The following is an 18331-nucleotide window of genomic DNA, read 5'->3' on the forward strand; positions in this document are numbered from 1 at the left end:
CAATTTCATTCTTTGGGATTGAAAATCATTTAACATTTCAGACAGTTTCTTTATTTGAAAAATTCAAGTTCAATAGTAAGACACAGATATTCAGAGACACGCTTGGTTAAAAGAAGACAGATACAGTGCATGTACTGTATAGTGGAAGAATACAGTATGGCACATAAATCATAATCAGTCTCAACAGTCCAGGCTCACTATTAGGTTTCTCCTACTGACATGGCTTTTCTCTGTGTTTCTTCAGGTTATACCCTTTTGAAAACTTTTTGCCACACATTGGACAAGAGTAGGGTCGTTCCCCTGAGTGGACCATCATGTGTTTTTTCAGTTCACTGTTTATTCTAAAGGCCTTGCTGCAAAACTCACACACAAATGGTCGCACACCCACATGTTTTGATCTGTGGTGAGAGATCAAACTGGATTCCCATTTGTAGGTCGCACCACAGTCGTCACACTTAAACGGCCGATCCTCTCTGTGTTTAACCATGTGAACCTTGAGCAGAGCTGCATTCGGCCAGCCTTTCCCACACTTGTCACAGAGGTACGGCTCTTCCCCTTTGTGTTTATACAGATGATATGTTAGCAGTGTTTTTTGATAGAATATCTTTCCACATTCTGGGCATGGGAAACCATCTGTGTGTCTCACCATGTGGGCTTTCAGGGTGTCTCTTGAACTGAACTGTTTTCCACAGAGTGAGCAAATATTGGGAGGCCGTTCTCTGTGCTTTCTCTGGTGCATAATCAGATTAACACGGAATTTGAAGCTTCTCCCACATGTGTCACACGTGAAGACGGTTGTTGTTGCTCTTTGCTTATGTACATTTTTATGCCTTTTTATTTCTTCTGGAGTACGGAAACCTTTCTTACACACAGGGCAAAGGAACAACTGTTTGTTTTGTTGATGTCGAACCAATTCGCACAGCCTTGCAAAAGTTGTCTTGCACAAAGTACAGGGAAATGGCCCTGTGACACAATGTGATTCTGAGTAATGTTTCTGCATAAGGACAATTTTGGAAAATCTCTTCTCACACATGGTGCACTTCAAGTTGTGTGTTTTATGCTCAGATCTCACTTCATTTTCTGGAGTTGTTGCAGTTTCAGAAATGCTCTCTGCACATCTGAAAACAGTGTTTTCAACTGAAATGAAATCACACCCATTGATAATCAAATAGCTTGTGCTGGTTTTCTCTTCTGTTTTAGAAGCTGCTTCTGAGCATCTTTTCAGGTGCTCCTCAAATCTCTTGCAGTAAGTAAAACGCTGGCCACATTCAGGACACGTCAGGATTGGTTTACATGCATTTTTGCGTGTTTTTGGGATCTGACTTGTCTTAGTGGAATCGACTGTAAGCTCCTGACTCTTGTCATTTTCATTGATCATTAAACCATCCTTTGGATTCTGGTTCGAACCTCTGCATTTATCATGTGTCTTACAATCTTCATAGCTTTCAAAGTATTCCCCGCTGGGAGAACACAGGTAAGGAGTCTGTTGAGTGTGGCACTGCATGTGCCTCATCAAGTCAGTAGAAGGAAATACTTCCTTACATATGGAGCATTGTTTAATACGGTTGCTTTTATTGCACATTTTGCCTTGCTTTGTGTCAGGAGGTAATTCCTGATGTACTGGGTTTGACATTTCTAAAGGAAAAGACTTATTTTTATCAATAGGATTTGGTTTGGTGTGAAGAGCTGGGCTTGTGGAGTCCATTGTTTCCTGTTGTCCGCTTCTGGCTGCACAAATCGTCTGGTGTTTGTCAAAGTTCTTTTGACAAGAAAAAACGTTGGTACAACCACAACAAACAAAACCACAACCATCTTTAGACATCTTAGAGTTTGGAAGACTGTTCTCAAATGATGATGGCTTAGTCTCACCTTCAAGAGCTTCATTCTCGCTTAAAGTCCTTGGTTTAGGATACAACTTCACCTGTTCAAAAGGACTTACAGAATCCATCTGACTCTTTTTAACAGAAGAACTATGGGCAATTTTGTGCTTCTTCAGTTTGCTATGTGAAGCAAAATCTTTGCCACACACATGACAACAGAATCTTTTTGCTGGTGTTCTGTGGCCACTTTCCAAATGGGGAAATTCTTTTTCTAGTAGTTCATCATCATTTGTCTCAGTTTCATCAAAAGATGGAAGTGTCACTTCAACAGAGGCTCCCTGGTCTTCAGTTAGATCTTCACCACACTGTTGCTCCTGTTCATCTTCATTCGTCACAAATTCTGAACATGAATCCTGCAAGTTTTCTTCTTCTTCTTGTTTTGGCTCATTGCTTGGTAAGTTATCAGTCTGCCATTCTTGTGAATCACATATAGGTTCAGATTTGATGACTGCATCACTTTTGTTGTCTTCCTCAAGGTTAAATGAAAGGCTGGAAAGGATGTAATAATCACCAGAAGTAGAAGATTCTAGGAAAAAAGGCCCAAGAAACAGAAGTTAATTTCAGACACTGTGGCTGAACAAAAATAAGAATACACAAGCATTCTTTTGGTACTACCTTGTCCTACTGTGTGCCCATGGTGTTTATGATGTTTAATGAGTGTTTCCAGTGGCAAATGCTGCTTCATGAGGTCCACACACTCTTTCATGACAGAAGGAGAAAGACTGAGCCAAATGGAAGTCTATGAAAGGAACAAAACAGTACATTAAACGTTTTTAGCCAAACCCCACCCTTACATTTGAGAGCTAGATGTTTATATATTTTCTTATTCTTACTGGAGGATTTTTCACACTGTCCCACAGTAACAGCGCAAACCTTTCAATTTTCCCTTTCAGCATCTTCTGGATATGGAAAACTAGGTGAGGTGAAAGTAAACATTTCTACTTTGTCCACTCAGCACAAAAGATGTTTCAACATAGCAATGATTATCCTACAAGTGTGTGACTGCAGAAAAACTAATAAAAACTGCATGTTTTAGGGAGTAGTCTGTCTTTCCAATATTCTGTGCTTACTTACAACCACTCTGCCTATAAGTTCAACCTTCAAAGGCACATCTGTAGAAGTGAAACACTCATAAATGTGAAACAGCTATGTTAATTTCTATTTGCTTTATTTTCACTCACTTGTTCAAAGTCAGGAACAGGCAGAAGCTCCTGCAGGTTGAAGATGAATTTCCTCATTAGAGCCTGTAGAGCTGAGTCATATTTAGGGCCAAACACTCTTGGGAAAATGCTCTAAAGAGGAAAGAGTACAACGTTGGTAACAATTTACAACTTCTACAAAGACTGATTTAATGCACATATCCTGAGGGTTACATTTAAGTTTTTATCTAATCAGGAAGGAGAAATGTAACCACTTCAAATAAATCAAATATTAGAGACGCACAGAATGTGAAAAATAGGAGCTGATACTAGGGGTGCACCGATCAATCGGCCAAAATCGGAATCGGCGCCGATTTCCTTAATTTTGGGGGATCGTGATCAGCGGATACTTAGATAAGATCGGTGGATAAGACCGGTTTCATATGTACCTCTACCTACTAAAATGTGAAAAATGAAAGACTAAAGGAACTGATATAATTTAGTAGTTTGGACAGAAGTGCTCTAAACTTTTCATTTATATTAGAGAGAACTACCTCATGTGCAGTTAAAACAACAAGTTTGTATTTTTTCATGGGTATTGTCTAATGTTTTTCAATAAAATAAGATTGGAACATTGAAGGTGTATGCTGTCAGTTATTAAAAAAAAAATCGGTATCGGCCAAAATTGGAATCGGCAGGTCAGGCTTTTTAAAGATCGGTGATCGGCCAGAAAATTGCAATCGGTGCACCCCTAGCTGATACTGATGATTACAATAACAATTTAGCTGATTGCCAATACTTATGTTTTTTACATCACTTGGGACTCCTGCAATGCCAACGTTTTCTCCTGTGTTTGACCATGGAAAAAGATCTGATTGTCCAAAAGGTGACTTCCTGTGCCTGGAAACGTTTGCTCTTTACGTTTTTTTCCAATATATTTCTCACATGCAGTAATGATAAAGTACAAGACTATTGTACTCAAGAAAAAGTACAGTAACTCTGGTTAAAATGTATTTAAGTAGTAGTTAAATTACTGGTCTATAAATCTACTCACATAAAAGTAGAAAGAAATGAACCTAAAGCTTATTTAAAGTACTGTGTAGCTACATGTTACACCCAATAGAATTGTATAGTAAAATAGGATATTTTCTTAATGTATAATAACAACAAGAGAATATAAATCTCCAACCAGGTTTTTTGGTTAAAGGTAAACTTTTATAATAAGGTGAAATGCAACAGCTACTACAATTACAGTAATTTGAGTAAATATAAGTTACTTCTCACCTTTGCTCACTTGGTAGAAATACCCAAGCAAGCCCACTCACCTGATAAAAGTTATACTTCTGGTATTGATCTTCCATTATAGTATGAACAAGCCTCAGAAAGTTTGTGAAAGAAGCTTTGACATCAGCATTACAGGTCTTAAAAAACACACAAAAACAAATAATTTAACACAAATTGATTGAATTTGAAACAAAACAAAAGATACTTGTACCCCAATGAAGAGGACAAGCACTCACTTGTAGCCTTATACCATACTGATCCATTACATAACCTACTACATGGCCCTTAGTGGCCACAACAACCAAAACAGCATTGTTACCTTCACCTGACCTGACCTCTGTTCATGCAAGCTTCCACATAATGACAACACTGATTTTAGCAACTCTACCACAAGGCCCCTAATGGCCCCTACAACACCACAGTATAGAGACAGATGGGCAGCAAGAGCCAATACATCACTAGGGTTGTGAAGTAATAATGACAGATGTTGATGCAACAAGAGTACTGACCTCTGTATCTTGGTTTGTTATGTGGCTTAAATGAAGCTGAAAGGCCTGCTGGTTGGCAAACGAATCACTGCGGCACAATTCCAGCATTGCCTGTCGGCATATAAAAAGACAGAACCATTCAGTAAAGCCAAAAGTATTAAGTTATTTTCATGTGGAGGGAATCTCTGCAAAATATCTTATAACTATTACACAGTACAACTGTTCATGAACACTAGATGTACAGAGACTAAGGACGTTTTCACATAAGTCATGATTGTGATTGTGTAGACAAATAGTTGGTTTGCAAATCCACCAAGAAGCAACTGTGGCGAACGCTTGCATCATCAACTGAGTGACGTTTGCTTGAATCTCAGAGTTTTCATATATAGTGTACAGCTATTTTTGCATGGTTTTGTGGGCCTAAATTTCAAGCAAGCTCCACTGAGATCCTTTCGCAGCCATGTTTGCACCAGACAGAGTTCAACAGCTATGATGGAGCAGCAGCAGCCCTCAACCCTGGGGGCGCAAGGCTTTATCTGCTCTGAGGCTGCCAAAAATAGATTTGCAAATATTGACTTAAACCAGGATAAAACTGTTAGTTAAAGGTCTTTTGATAAGAAAAGCATGCATAGGCCATTTTTGGGGTTTTATCAGTGAAACACTTAAGATATATGTTGATTTTTGATGGCAGTGTGTCAGTTTTTCTTCTCTCTTGGGTCCTGGGGGGGCTTCACTTTTGTTAGGTACATACTTGGGGGGGGGGGGGGGGGTGTCTAAGGGAAAATGGTTGGGAAGCACTGTTCTACAGCATGGTGTACAGGGGTTCAACTATTTAGCTTACAACCCCCAAAATAACAGTACCAGAGACCAGGGACCTCCACAGTACTTCAGGGTGGTTGAGGCATGAGGCATTGTTGAACACAGCCATATATGTTAAAGAAAAGTCAAGCACAGATTTTTACATTTTAATATTTTTTAAACATTTTAAACATTTTGATTTCAGCATATATCTCACCAAGTGGCCATGTTTTTTATCTTGAATTGAACTAATTTTTTGCATATATTTTACATAAATAGGTACAAATCTACAATGTCAAACCATTGAAAAATATTCTTTGTTTTTTGGAAGGCATCTCTGCCACCCCCTCTCAGTGTCTGGATCCCCCTGCAGGGTCCTTTTCCCCTACTTTGGGAACCACTGCTCTAGTACACATAAATCATGCCTGAGACCACCTCTTCAGGGTGACTTGGGTACAATGTCTAACTTTGGGGTCGAGTGAACTCCAATCCAGGCCTGGGTCCTTAATGTGAAACCACCCTAAGAGTCTGCAGTTTTAGAGGTAACGTGGCCTAGCAGCTACTTGCAAAATAAATAATCCTTTCAGTCTAGACATTACTTTGCTTAAGCATCCTTAAAAGGCAACCCACCCCCACACATTGAAGTGGTAATTTAGTTTACCTTTATTACTAATATAATAGTAATCATAACTGCATGGTGTAATGTTAAACTGTGAAGATAACCCAGTAGGTTCTATGTATATTATTTTCTTGTTGGGGGGTTACTTGTTACTGGAGATGTCATAACTTTAGTGAGAGGGGGGGAAAAACCCTGAAATAATCTCTTTTAATGTCACAAAGTAGTTGACAGAACCTCTGTGCTGAAGTAATGGACAGAGTACCTGAGAAACTGCATGTTACAATTAACCATTGTAGGGTGCTTTGTCTGACATTTCTCCATCTGGTTTAGACATATTAAGTTACTTCAGGTGTTCTTACCTTTGCACGAAGGCCTATGATTAGTTGGACTCTCTCTGTGTCACTGAGCAGCTCAGGGGCTGTTTCCAGCACTGTAGTGATGAACTCCGCCAACAGACCGAAGTACATCACAGCCCCCTGCTTCACTATCTGCAACAGAGCTGCAGACACCAGCTGCAGAGGGGGGACGATGAGGCGGAAAGATGAGAGGGGAGGGAAACCTGAGGACACAGATAACAGAGGTAAAACTTAGAGGTGACAGTATGATTGCGGTTGTAATTTCACGTATTATGACAAAACATACAGCATGTGCACTGCAATGACTCAATATCCTGCTGCCAGTCCGTTAATTTCGCCCTAAACATTAAAGTCAAATGCTATTTTAACTCTCCGCGGTAGAAGTATGGACTGGAAGAGTTTCTGTTTTTTTAATGAGCTAAAAACTCACCATTTTCCGTTAATGTGTCGCTCATTTTGTCATTGCAGACATTTCGCTAACATCGCAACCCTTGAAAATCATCTGTCCGTAGGAATATGGAAGGTACGTCTTGACGTATCCGATTGCTCCGTGGGAAATGTTCCCATGACGTCAACACGTTCAAACATGCAAGCCAGAGAAACTTTCAATAAAATGCAGCTCTTTCAACATAACTGGTATTAAGAAAGCACTAAATTGTTTGTTGATTAACATGGCTTTTTGTGGTTAAAAATAATCCTGAACATGGGCAAATTCACTCTCTGTCGCACGGTTTCCCTCTCTTGTGATGAAGTACGTCGACACCACCACTAGATAGCGTCATGCAATATGGCTCAAGCTTTGTAGAGAGGGTCGATCAATCCAAGTATTTTATCTTTTTATTGCATATAATCAAACTCCATATTTCGTCTCATGTAAAATTATGGAAATAACATGCCAATTGTTGACATGATCGTTACGTGCTCCTTGGTTCAACATTTATCAAGAAAGAAACATTTATTTACCCACTGCTCTAGAAAGTTCAGTCAAATGTAAGATTACCTTTGTTATCTGAAATAGTGTGGTATGGCACAGCATTTTTAACAGTCCAACCAGACATTTGACTGTCATTCTTAGCTGATTGATGTCATTTACATTTTTATAAATATAAATGCTTTATGGATGTATTTTTAAAGACTTAATGTGTTGGAGTGAACATGGTTACGAATTATAAAGCAGTTATACAGTAATGTACATACGTTTTAGGCATGTAGGGCACTAAGGATTCATCACTGGCCCAATGGGCCAAAAGCCAGGGCTAGAGAGAGGGGAAGGACAGCAGGAGTCAATGTCAATACAAAAGTGTCACAAGGTCGAGCTTGGCAGCATCTCTTTTGTCCCCTGGTAATAAATCCAGAGACTACCAGCAGTGTGCTGGCCCTTAGGACATCCACACCATGACCAGGGGCTCATGGTGACACAACTACCTGCCTTGACAGTTCACTAGGCTGTGCTACCTTGCCACATCCCCCCCTTACTCTGACCTTAAGGTGTGGACTTTATTTTTTCAACTGATTATTTTCTGATGCCTCTAGTAATGTGCAATGAGTACAACCTGGGCTGTGTCAATCCTCCTTCTCACCTCAACCAGCCTCAATTTTTGGCCCATACATGCCAAAAAAGTTCTGCGCAGTACTGTGGCTGTATTGATAAATGATACAGTTCATAAACTAGACAAGTACTTGAAGAGTGCAGACCTCTGCTATTAGCCCTATCTCCCAATAGTGAAGAAACCTTTCAAGAATTCTCGGATCCATCCCCTGGTGTCCCCCACCACGGCATTAGCCGATTACTCCTGCCCCACTGGGTGGAAACATGGTAAGGCAAAGCATTGACTTCACTACAGGTGAACGGTCATGGCGGAAGCATTGCCTGCGAGTGCCAACAGATACACTGACAGTCTCACCCATGGTCTTACCGGACGACTGGAAGTCATGGCAGAGGGTGAATATTCCTCTGTTCCTCCCAGCATTGTGAGTATTCTTGCTACAATTCGCTGTCTTTCTCTCTGTTACACTCGACTCGTCTGCTCGACCGGGTGTGCATCTTTCAAACTCTTTAAACTCCAAAACTTTGAATAGAAACACACCAAAAATGCTGCTGGGATTGAAGTTACTCATGTCCGCCATCTCCTGGTGTAAAGTGGTAACAGTGCAGACCTATGCCATTAGCCCTATCTCCCAATAGTAAAGAATCCTTTAAAAAATTCCTGGATCCAGACGGTGATCTGGATCACTCCAGAAATTTAATCAGCTCTTCCTTATGCCATTTCTGACATTTCCTGAAAATCTGTCCAGAGCTTTTTGAGTTATGGTGCTAACACACAAACTAACTAACTAACAAACTAACTTACTAACGAACCCACCTGATCACATAACCTCCTTGGTGGAGGTAGTAATGCTTTGCAGAGAATGGCCTAGGCTTTACTAATGCTTTACTTATATTTTACTAATCCACCAATAAAGCATTTCTAGCAAAGTTGACAAGTGAGATACTAATTAATATTGCTGAAAAGATGATGACTTAAGTATTTACAAATGCGTTACCAATGCTAAAAGTGTGTTGTTATAAAGTGTTACAAAATACCTAAATTATTATCAGCAAATTAACAGTGAATTTACACTACAGTTTAAGGGAGACCCTATTTAAACATTAAAATGATTAGTCATACAAATTATGTTTTGGGCTCAAACGTTTTTATTATTTATTGGAGGTAAATCAAATATCAAATTAAATCATAAGCCGATACATCATTATTTTTTATCATAACTATTATAATCATCATTATTATTACAGTCTAGACATGCCCTCTTTGTAAAGCTTGTGATAACTTCCATTGTGAATTGGCGCTAAATAAACAAAGACTGATTTTTTTTCCCCTATCCCTCTATATAAGCCCCTCTCACACCCAAAACCATCCCATGGCACATGAATAAAAACTTGATGTCAACATTCTGTAAACGGCAGCAAAATGAAATAACTATAAAAGAAAAGTGACAAAAGCATTAACAAAATAATCATCTATGTAAATCAGTTTCAATTTCATAACCTACAAGGTAAAAATGAAAAGCTTGGGAGTCGCACAGTATAAATGCAGTGTAGTTTAATTTTCTCCAGAGCTCTAGACAAAGTCTCTACTGAACTGGCTCAGCACCATGGGTTTGAACTCAGAGATGATGCTGAATCTAATAAGAATTCAAGGTTTATCCCAAGCCCATATACATTTAAAGCAGAAATATGAACACTTGTTCTACTACCATTAAATAAGACATGATACCAGTCTAGACTATAGGTGTGCAGTGAGACTGTCCAACATTACATGTTAATAGGTACCCTACCCATCTCATAACAGTTACATAAATGTATGTATGCATCAGCTTATGATTGTGTACATGTGATATTTAATTCAACCTCGATTACTGTTAATATAATAGTTCCACTGTTTTTGATCACAAAAACACATGGAACTAGTTAAACTTAAATACTCTTATGACAAATACTACAGCACCATAAATAGGCAGGTGATAGCAAGGCCTCGTTTGAAGTTTATTAATGAAAGCTTGATTTTGTTTCATCCAAGCATGTCCCAACAGATGCTGCACCTCTGTATCAAATAGCACAGTGACTATGTTTGAGAAAATATATAAAGTGGGAGTCTGATTCCTGCTCCTTCTATCAGACAGCCTTCCCCTTGAATAAACTCTAAAAACATTTGCACTTTTTAGAAAAGCCTTTTGATCTCTGTGAAGCTCGGCCATTCTCATTCTTTATGAATAAAGACACTATTACTAAAGTTATATATATATATATATATATATATTAACAGCGCAATTATAAATCATAACATTTTAAGACAGCTGAAGTTGAAAGAAGTTAAAGCACATATTTTGGTATATATCATTTGTAACAGCACAGTAAAACAGCACATGAATCATACAGTCTTACTACAGCACAGGCTCATAGACAGGTTTCTCCTACCAACATGGCTTTTCTCTGTGTTTCTTTAGGCTATAGCTTCTTGAAAACTTTTTGCCACACACTGGACATAAATACGGTTGTTCCCCTGTGTGAACGACCATGTGTTTTTTCAGTTCACTGTTAACTCTAAAGGCCTTGCTGCAAATTTCACACACAAATGGTCGCAAACCAACATGTTTGGATTTGTGGTGAGCAATCAAATTGGACTCCCTCTTATAAGAAACACCACAGTCGTCACACTTAAACGGCCGATCCTCTCTGTGTTTAACCATGTGGACCTTGAGAAGAGCTGCATTCGGCCAGCCTTTCCCACACTTGTCACAGAGGTACGGCTCTTCCCCTTTGTGTTTATAAAGATGATATTTAAGCAATGTTTTTTGATAGAATATCTTCCCACATTCTGGGCATGGGAAACCATCTGTGTGTCTCACCATGTGGGCTTTCAAAGTGTCCCTTGTACTAAACTTTTTCCCACAGAACGAGCAGACGTTGGGTGGCCGTTCTCTGTGCTTTCTCTGGTGCATAATCAGATTAACACGAAATTTGAAGCTTCTTTTGCATGTATCACACGTGAAGACGGTTGTTATTTCTCTTGGCTTATGCACCTTTTCATGTCTTTTTAAATCATCTGGCCGTCTGAAACCTTTCTTACAGACAGGGCAAAGGAACAACTGTTTGTTTTGCTGATGTCGAACCAATTCGCACAACCGCAAAAAATTTGTCTTGCACAAAGTACAGGGGTACGGCCCTGTGACACCATGTGAGTCTGAGTAATGCTGTTGCAAGATCACAATTGTTGAGAAGTTGCTTTTGCATATGGTACACTTAAAGATTTTGGCCTGATGCTGGGAGCTCCCTGCATCATCTTTGGTGGATGAAATCGCTGCAGTTAGACTTTCCACTTTTTCAGAACTTTTCTCAGCCTTGTTCTCACTCATGTTGCGAACAGAAAAGTAATCACACCCATTGATAACCAAATGTTTTTTGCTGCTTTTCTCTTCTGTTTGAGATGCTGCTTCTGGACACTTTTTCAGGTGCTCCTCAAATCTCTTGCAGTAACTAAAACGCTGGCCACATCCTGGACATGTCAGGATAGCTCTAAATACTTTTCGTCTCTTTGGGATCTGATTAATTTTACTGGAAACCACTGTAAGCATCTGATTATTTTTGTTTACATTACGCTTAGTAACGTCTTTTGAATTCTGCTGTGAAGCTCTGCATTTACCTTCTTCATGTGTCTTGAGGTCCTCACCCCTGTCAAAGTCTTTCCCGCAGTGAGAGCAAACATAAGAACTCTGTTGAGTGTGGCACTGCATGTGCCTCATAAAGTCAGTAGAACAAGGAAATACTTCCCTCCATATGGAGCACTGTTTGGCACGACTGGTTTTATTACACATTTGGTCTTGAGCATTGAGGGTTTCATCAGCAGGGTTTGGTTTGGTGAAAACGGCTGAGCTTGTGGAACAACTTGTGTCGGTTGTTTCTTGTTCATCACTTCTGGTCACACAAATCCTCTGGTGAATGTCAAGGCTTTGTTGACTACCAAAAACCTTGGTACAAACATGGCACACAAGACTGCAGTCAGCGTTAGTCTTCCCAGAGTTTGTAGGGCTTTCAGCTTTCATACAGTCTGACCCTGTTTTGTCCATTTGTTCCTCATTATTTGACTCAGTTTTATCAAAAGATGGAAGTTCCACTTCAACAGAGGCTCCCTGGTCTTCAGTTAGATCTTTGACACACTGTTGCTCCTGTTCCTCTTCCTTTTTCACAAATTCGGAACATACAACCCCAAAGTCTTCTTCTTCTTGTTTTAGCTCACTGCTCAGGAAGTGATCAGTCTGCCATTCTTGTGAATCACTTATGGGTTCAGATTTGACAACTGTATCACATTTGTTGTCATCCTCATTTCCTAGGCTATATGATAGGCTGGAAAGGATGCAATCATCGCCAGTGGAAGAAGATTCTAGAAAAGAAAAACAGCAAAATACTCATTATTTACAGTACCCATAACTTAAAGAAAATAAAACATAACAATGCTGTTGGCATTACCTCGTGGTACTGCCTGCCCATGGTGTCTGTGATGCCGCATGAGTGTTTTCAGTGGCATAGGCTGGTTCATGAGGTCCACACATTCTTTCATGACAGTTTGGGAGGGACTGAGCCACATGGAAGTCTATAAAAACAAAAAACAATAAATTATTGATTCTAGATAGAATAAAACCAACATCTGTCCATTTCTGGAGATAAACACCAATTAGCCCTAATGTTGTCCAGCCCACTGATAGATCTGGACAATATTATCACTTTACAACGGCACCTGTCAGTGGGTGGGATATGCTGGATAAGGCAGCAAATAACTAATGTGGCCTCAGAGCTGATAAGCTGGAATCATGCAAATTGGGAAAGGAGATGGATGTCAAAATCAAATGTATATAGCACATGAGAGCCACTCTGACTCACAACTGTGATGGAAAGATGGTTGGGTCATACTATCTCCTACTACCTTGACACCTCAAGCATTTCAAGGTGTTGGGGTGGCCTCCAAATTCCCCACGGATCTGAGTCCAATCAAGCATCAGTGGGGTGTGCTGGACAACCAAGGCCCCAACTCACAACATAAAGACTCTGCTGGTAGTGTCTTGATGGCAAATTCACTGCATCCAATGAACCTATGTCTTGTCACGTTATGGTTGTTTTGGCCCTGTCTTGAAAAGAAGTTCCCACACAATACAAGGCTGTGGTCATAAAATTATGGCTGATCTGTTCTTTAAAGTTTTGTTGGCTTTTTATTGTGGCTTAAAATGCATGTATTTCTGTCACTTATTCAGAAATGTGACAATAACAATAACTATTTATTCATAATGGCAGATTTCCATAACAAATTATCCTAAACAATGTATTTTCTGAGAACCCATAACTTGAGTCATAAAACCTCTAATTCATAAACCAGAAATTGCAGCACACACACAGTTTGTTTCAGATTTTATTTAAATACACATCTAAACTTTGAATTGAGCATTTAAACTATGTTTAATTGTTTCTTGGGCTCAACTCATTTTGCCAGCGTAGGGAGTGATATTTATAACTCCACAGTATCTCACCCTGGATATGAATGTTGTAAATGCATAATAGGGGTACCAAGTCATCCCAAGACAACTGGTTAAATTTGCAAAGCAGTTCAGTGACTGGACAGAACTGGAAGACCACACAGAATTAGCAAGGATTGGTTTAATCTGTGTTGACAGGTGCAAAAATGCACCTATCTAACTAAGTGGCAGCAAGTAGGATGAAAGTGTCCATTTACCGGTGTGTAAACTAACCACTGGTCAGCACCCAGTGTGAACTTTTCTATATGTCCCAGAATGAATTTTGACATCTTCCAGAGAGGTAAAATTAGGAGAAAAGGTGACTGCAAACCTTGAACTTTTACTTTCTGTGATTACTGAAAAATTCTAAAGAAAAACAAAAACAAGAATCAGATTTTTGAGTGGATGGTCAGCCATGCAGTATTTTATGTTTAAATACATGTTTGTACCCACTTGTTCAAAGTCAGGAACAGGCAGCAGCACCTGGAGGTTGAAGAGGAATTTCTTCATAAGAGCCTGCAGAGCTGAGTCATATTTAGGGCCAAACACTGTTGGGAAAATGTACTAAAGAGGAAAGATAAAAAATAATTATCAAATTTGGCAATTGACTTAAAAGTTGATTGAATAAACATTTATTGGTTTCATTTGACGCTAATGCAATCGATCCAAACATTAAGAAGAAACTTAAACATCTAAAATAGAATCAAACAGCATATCATGGTGGGAATAGCAAATTCAACTCTGCAGCCCACTAACCTGATAAAAGATATCTTTCTGGCATTGATCGTTTTTTAGAGTATGAACAAGCCTCAAGAAGTTTGTAACTGAAGCTTTCACCACAGGATCAGAAGCCTTAAAAAGAAACAAATATCAAAATATGCAAAGATAAATGACATAGAAGGGACCTGAGATAAGACAAGCGCACTAACCTCTTTGTTCTGATTCGTGATGTAGCTCAAATGAAGCTGAAAGGCCTGCTGGCTTGCAAAAGTATCACTGCGGCACAATTCTAGCACTGCCTGTTGGCACATGAAGTGACAAATTCATTTAATAGAGACTTGATTTTTCAATATGTTTCTGAAGAATTAAGCATTACCAAACAACTGACAACTATTACAGTAGTACAGAATATATATGCTGATGTTGGGGAAATATAAGAAGAAGTGCTGGCTGAGAGGCTGAGGGATGTAACGGTTACTCTTAAAATAAATGATACTGTCAGTCAGGACTGAATATTTTATTAGCATATTGAACAAAACCCAGTTATGTATAATGGATGATTTTGTCTCCCTTCATCACCAGTTAAATTTAATTGTAGTAACAGTGCGTTAGACACTGAACTGCAAATATAATCTAAGTTTGTGTTCATGGCTTATTCTAACACATACTGTGCATCTTTCCTCTTTAGCCCGTGTTCCTGTGGTTTTCCGTGAAGACTGTGCAGTAGGGCTGGTCAATTAATTGAAATTTAGATTCAATCACAATATGGCCTGCTGCAGTTTTCAAGTCACAGTAGATGCAATATTTCTTTGGCCTGAAATGTGTGTCAAAGTACCACACTTTGACACACATTAAAAACCTTTTTATGCAGCAGAGATGTTATGTCCTACACATCATGCAATGAGTCATTTTTTAGAATAGTCTACAAAGTCTATATGTTTTTTCTCAATGAAAAAGAGAATTACATAAAAATGATTATTAATAGGACAGACAAAACGTCTTACATGCTGCATGGCTCCTAAAGTCAAAATTATTTATTTCACCAAAGTGATGTTTTCAAGCACCTCTGCTCTTTTTCAGTCTTTCAAGATAATTTGGGCTCTTGGAGCCCTGCAGTGTGTGAGATGTTTTTTTTCCATGTTCTTTTCATGTACTTTCTTTCAGCTCAGAACCTGCTCACCTTGGTTTGGATGTGCGTGTGAAGGCTATATAACAAAAATGATCATTCCCTTTAACACATCAATTCATGTTCTACTTGCAGTAAGAGTAAGATGATCACATTGAAAATTGTTTCAAAATTGTTGAGCCCTAGTTCAATCTAGCTCATATTGTGTTGTCATAATACAGAATGATTCATTGCTTGTGTTTATGAAAAATACACAACATGAGGAACTTTAAAGTTAATTGAATATTAAATAACAATGGAGGAAAGAAAAAACACACAATAAGAGTATTTTCCAAAACTGTTCAGCCCTACTGTGCAGTTTAATTTACTCTAGTTTACACTCAAGGGTTGTGGGCTTTCTAAAAATGTTTACCTTTGTAATACAACAAGGAAAGTAAAATAAGAGATGTTTATAGATAGTGAAATATGATAAAAGATGTTTACATAATCCATAACCAAACAGTGGATGCTGTTTTTAAAAATGGCCCTGAGACCAATTTTATATATTTTGATTAGAAAGGACTGAGCTTTTTACATGGAATAAAAAAATTCAGATCCTATCAATCTTATTACACACAGTATTTTATCTGTAATGCATGCTCCGTAATAATTCAGCTTTTGATTGTGAAGTACTTTTCATTTTCATACCATCTAGTAAGCTAAATAATATGGGTGGGAGGAGTATTTTAGAAAATGTCTACAAGTGATGTTAATGCAATGGAGTAGTGAATACTTTATAAGGCAAATCATCAGTACTAAGGTGATGTACAAAGCAAAGAACCGGCATAGAGTTACATTTAGGCACCGCAAACAAATCTTCCATCCCTAACGCATACATGCAACACTACAGCTGGCACAGACACTTGTTATCTTACCTTTGCACGAAGGCCTATGATTAGCTGGACTCTCTCTGTGTCACTTAGCAGCTCAGGGGCTGTTTCCAGCACTGTAGTGATGAACTCCGCCAACAGACCGAAGTACATCACAGCTCCCTGCTTCACTATCTGCAACAGAGCTGCAGACACCAGCTGCAGAGGGGGGACGATGAGGCGGAAAGAGGAGAGGGGAGGGAAACCTGGGGATGCAGATGTTAGTCTTATAAATGTATAGGAACAGTATTAAGAGGACTGATATATGCGAATAATATACGCGAAAGTGAAGTGCAGTGAATCAATATCCCACTGAGTGCCTGTTAATTTTGGCCTTTGAGTTTTCCTATAACATCGCTTACCAACGCTGCATTTTTATCTGCCAGTGGCACACACATGGCTTAATACAGGCAATGGGTTTAAGGGTTAAACACTCACCATTTTCCGATAATGTGTCACACATTTTGTCGTCGTGCAGTTTCAAGCTACCATCGCAGCTACAAGAAAAGGTCTGGCTGTGAAACTGTAGAAGCTACGTCTGACGCACTGGGCTTCTCTTTGGAAAACGTTCTCATGACGTCATTACGTTTAAACATGCAGCTCACTTCTTGAGAAAGCGCATTTGCTTCTATAATAAATCGCATTCATGGGCAGGGGACAAGGTAATTATAGTTAACTGAAACTAACAGAATAAATAACACTAAAATTCAAAAATCATTTTGGTTAACTGAAACTAAACATAAACTAAGCTTTATCCAAAAAAGGAAAACTAACTGAAATAAAATAAAAACTGACACAAATAATCCTTAGTTTTACTCTTTGACACAACCATACTGGCAGCTACACCCAAGTCTGGGCAGTGTAAAATTGCCTGAATCAATTGGTTAAGACTTTACACAGTGGTAGTTTTATGCCAAGAGTATGTCCGGAGTTGTATTCAAGCATCATCTTTAAATAAATAAAATAATAAATGAATAGTTGCCAGTTTGGATTTATTTTTAAAAATGTGTGATGTTCACTCAGCCCTGAAATCTATCCTAAAAAACTAAATCTAACACTAAACCAATTAAAAAAATTTTTTCAAAAACTAAACTAAACTAACAAACCAACAATAAAAACTAACTAAAACTAAATTGAAATTGAACACAAAAAGTGAAACAGAATACGAATAAAAACCAATGAAAAATCCAAAACAGTTATAACCTTGGTAGGGGCAAGGGTAAATTTGTTCTTTGTGTTTGTTTTGTTCATTTGTTTGTTGAGCTGTCCATGAAGTAGGCTGTTATCATATTTAACCACAAGATGGCAGCATTCAATACTGGATAAGCTTTTAAGGTACTGGTGTGGTGTATGGAATTATTGATGTCGTATTATTCATGTGCTTCTGTTTTTTTCAATGCTTTTCTGGGCTGGTGATAAATAATTTTTAATTATTATTTCTACTTATAATCAGGTCATTATGTTTATATCCTTCTTATATTACTTCTTATACTCTGTCAAATGTAGCTCAGTCAAATGTGTTGCCACATAATAAAATCTGCATTATTTCTTCTGTTTCAAAAATGTTACATACACCTGTTTAAAGTGCTTAATGATTTATAGATGCAACATGTAAGATGTCCTATGGCTTATAAAACACATGAAATTATCAAAAAGAGTTACCAGTATTGGGATTTTGACTTAATTATGAAGTTAAAGTCAATGACTTTGTCTTGGATTATATAACATACTAATTGCCAAGTTTCCATCTGTTGTAATGCCATTCAAAATTTGCCTTAATATTCAGCAACATATCGAGACTATGAAAGACAGACAGCAGTGAAGAGGAGAATTATAACAGAGATGAAAAGCGAGCAGTCATGTGTTTACAGTCTTCTGACTCTTTAGTCATAAGCATCTTACCACAATCCCTGACAGTGTGTGACAGTTTTCTATGAACATCTCCGTTGGC

General features: G+C 38.5%; 2 protein-coding genes across 5 annotated transcripts in view; one reads left to right on the forward strand and one right to left on the reverse strand.

Moving 5' to 3' along the window:
* LOC121519983 (phosphatase and actin regulator 1-like) overlaps positions 1 to 18331 on the forward strand; it is a 127965-nt gene that overhangs the window by 41992 nt on the left and 67642 nt on the right. The gene's annotated exons all lie outside the window — the stretch shown is intronic.
* On the reverse strand, positions 34 to 16920 carry LOC121519979 (zinc finger protein 665-like). Of its 4 annotated transcripts, XM_041803130.1 has the most exons (13): positions 16819 to 16920; positions 16387 to 16586; positions 14556 to 14645; positions 14383 to 14478; positions 14080 to 14190; positions 12590 to 12713; positions 11766 to 12503; positions 6568 to 6767; positions 4813 to 4902; positions 4345 to 4440; positions 3062 to 3172; positions 2496 to 2619; positions 34 to 2406 (listed from the first exon to the last, which is right to left on the reverse strand). In XM_041803130.1, the coding sequence occupies exons 1-13, from the start codon at positions 16841 to 16843 to the stop codon at positions 212 to 214; spliced, it is 4200 nt and encodes a 1399-aa protein (XP_041659064.1). In that variant the 5' UTR covers positions 16844 to 16920; the 3' UTR covers positions 34 to 211. The 4 variants fall into 4 exon arrangements, with proteins under 4 accessions (XP_041659064.1, XP_041659065.1, XP_041659066.1 ...); XM_041803131.1 differs by lacking the exon at positions 4345 to 4440; XM_041803133.1 differs by lacking the exons at positions 34 to 2406; positions 2496 to 2619; positions 3062 to 3172 and having other exon boundaries at positions 3705 to 4440.

The sequence above is a fragment of the Cheilinus undulatus genome, linkage group 13, assembly GCF_018320785.1.
Source record: "Cheilinus undulatus linkage group 13, ASM1832078v1, whole genome shotgun sequence".
Taxonomy (NCBI): domain Eukaryota; kingdom Metazoa; phylum Chordata; class Actinopteri; order Labriformes; family Labridae; genus Cheilinus; species Cheilinus undulatus.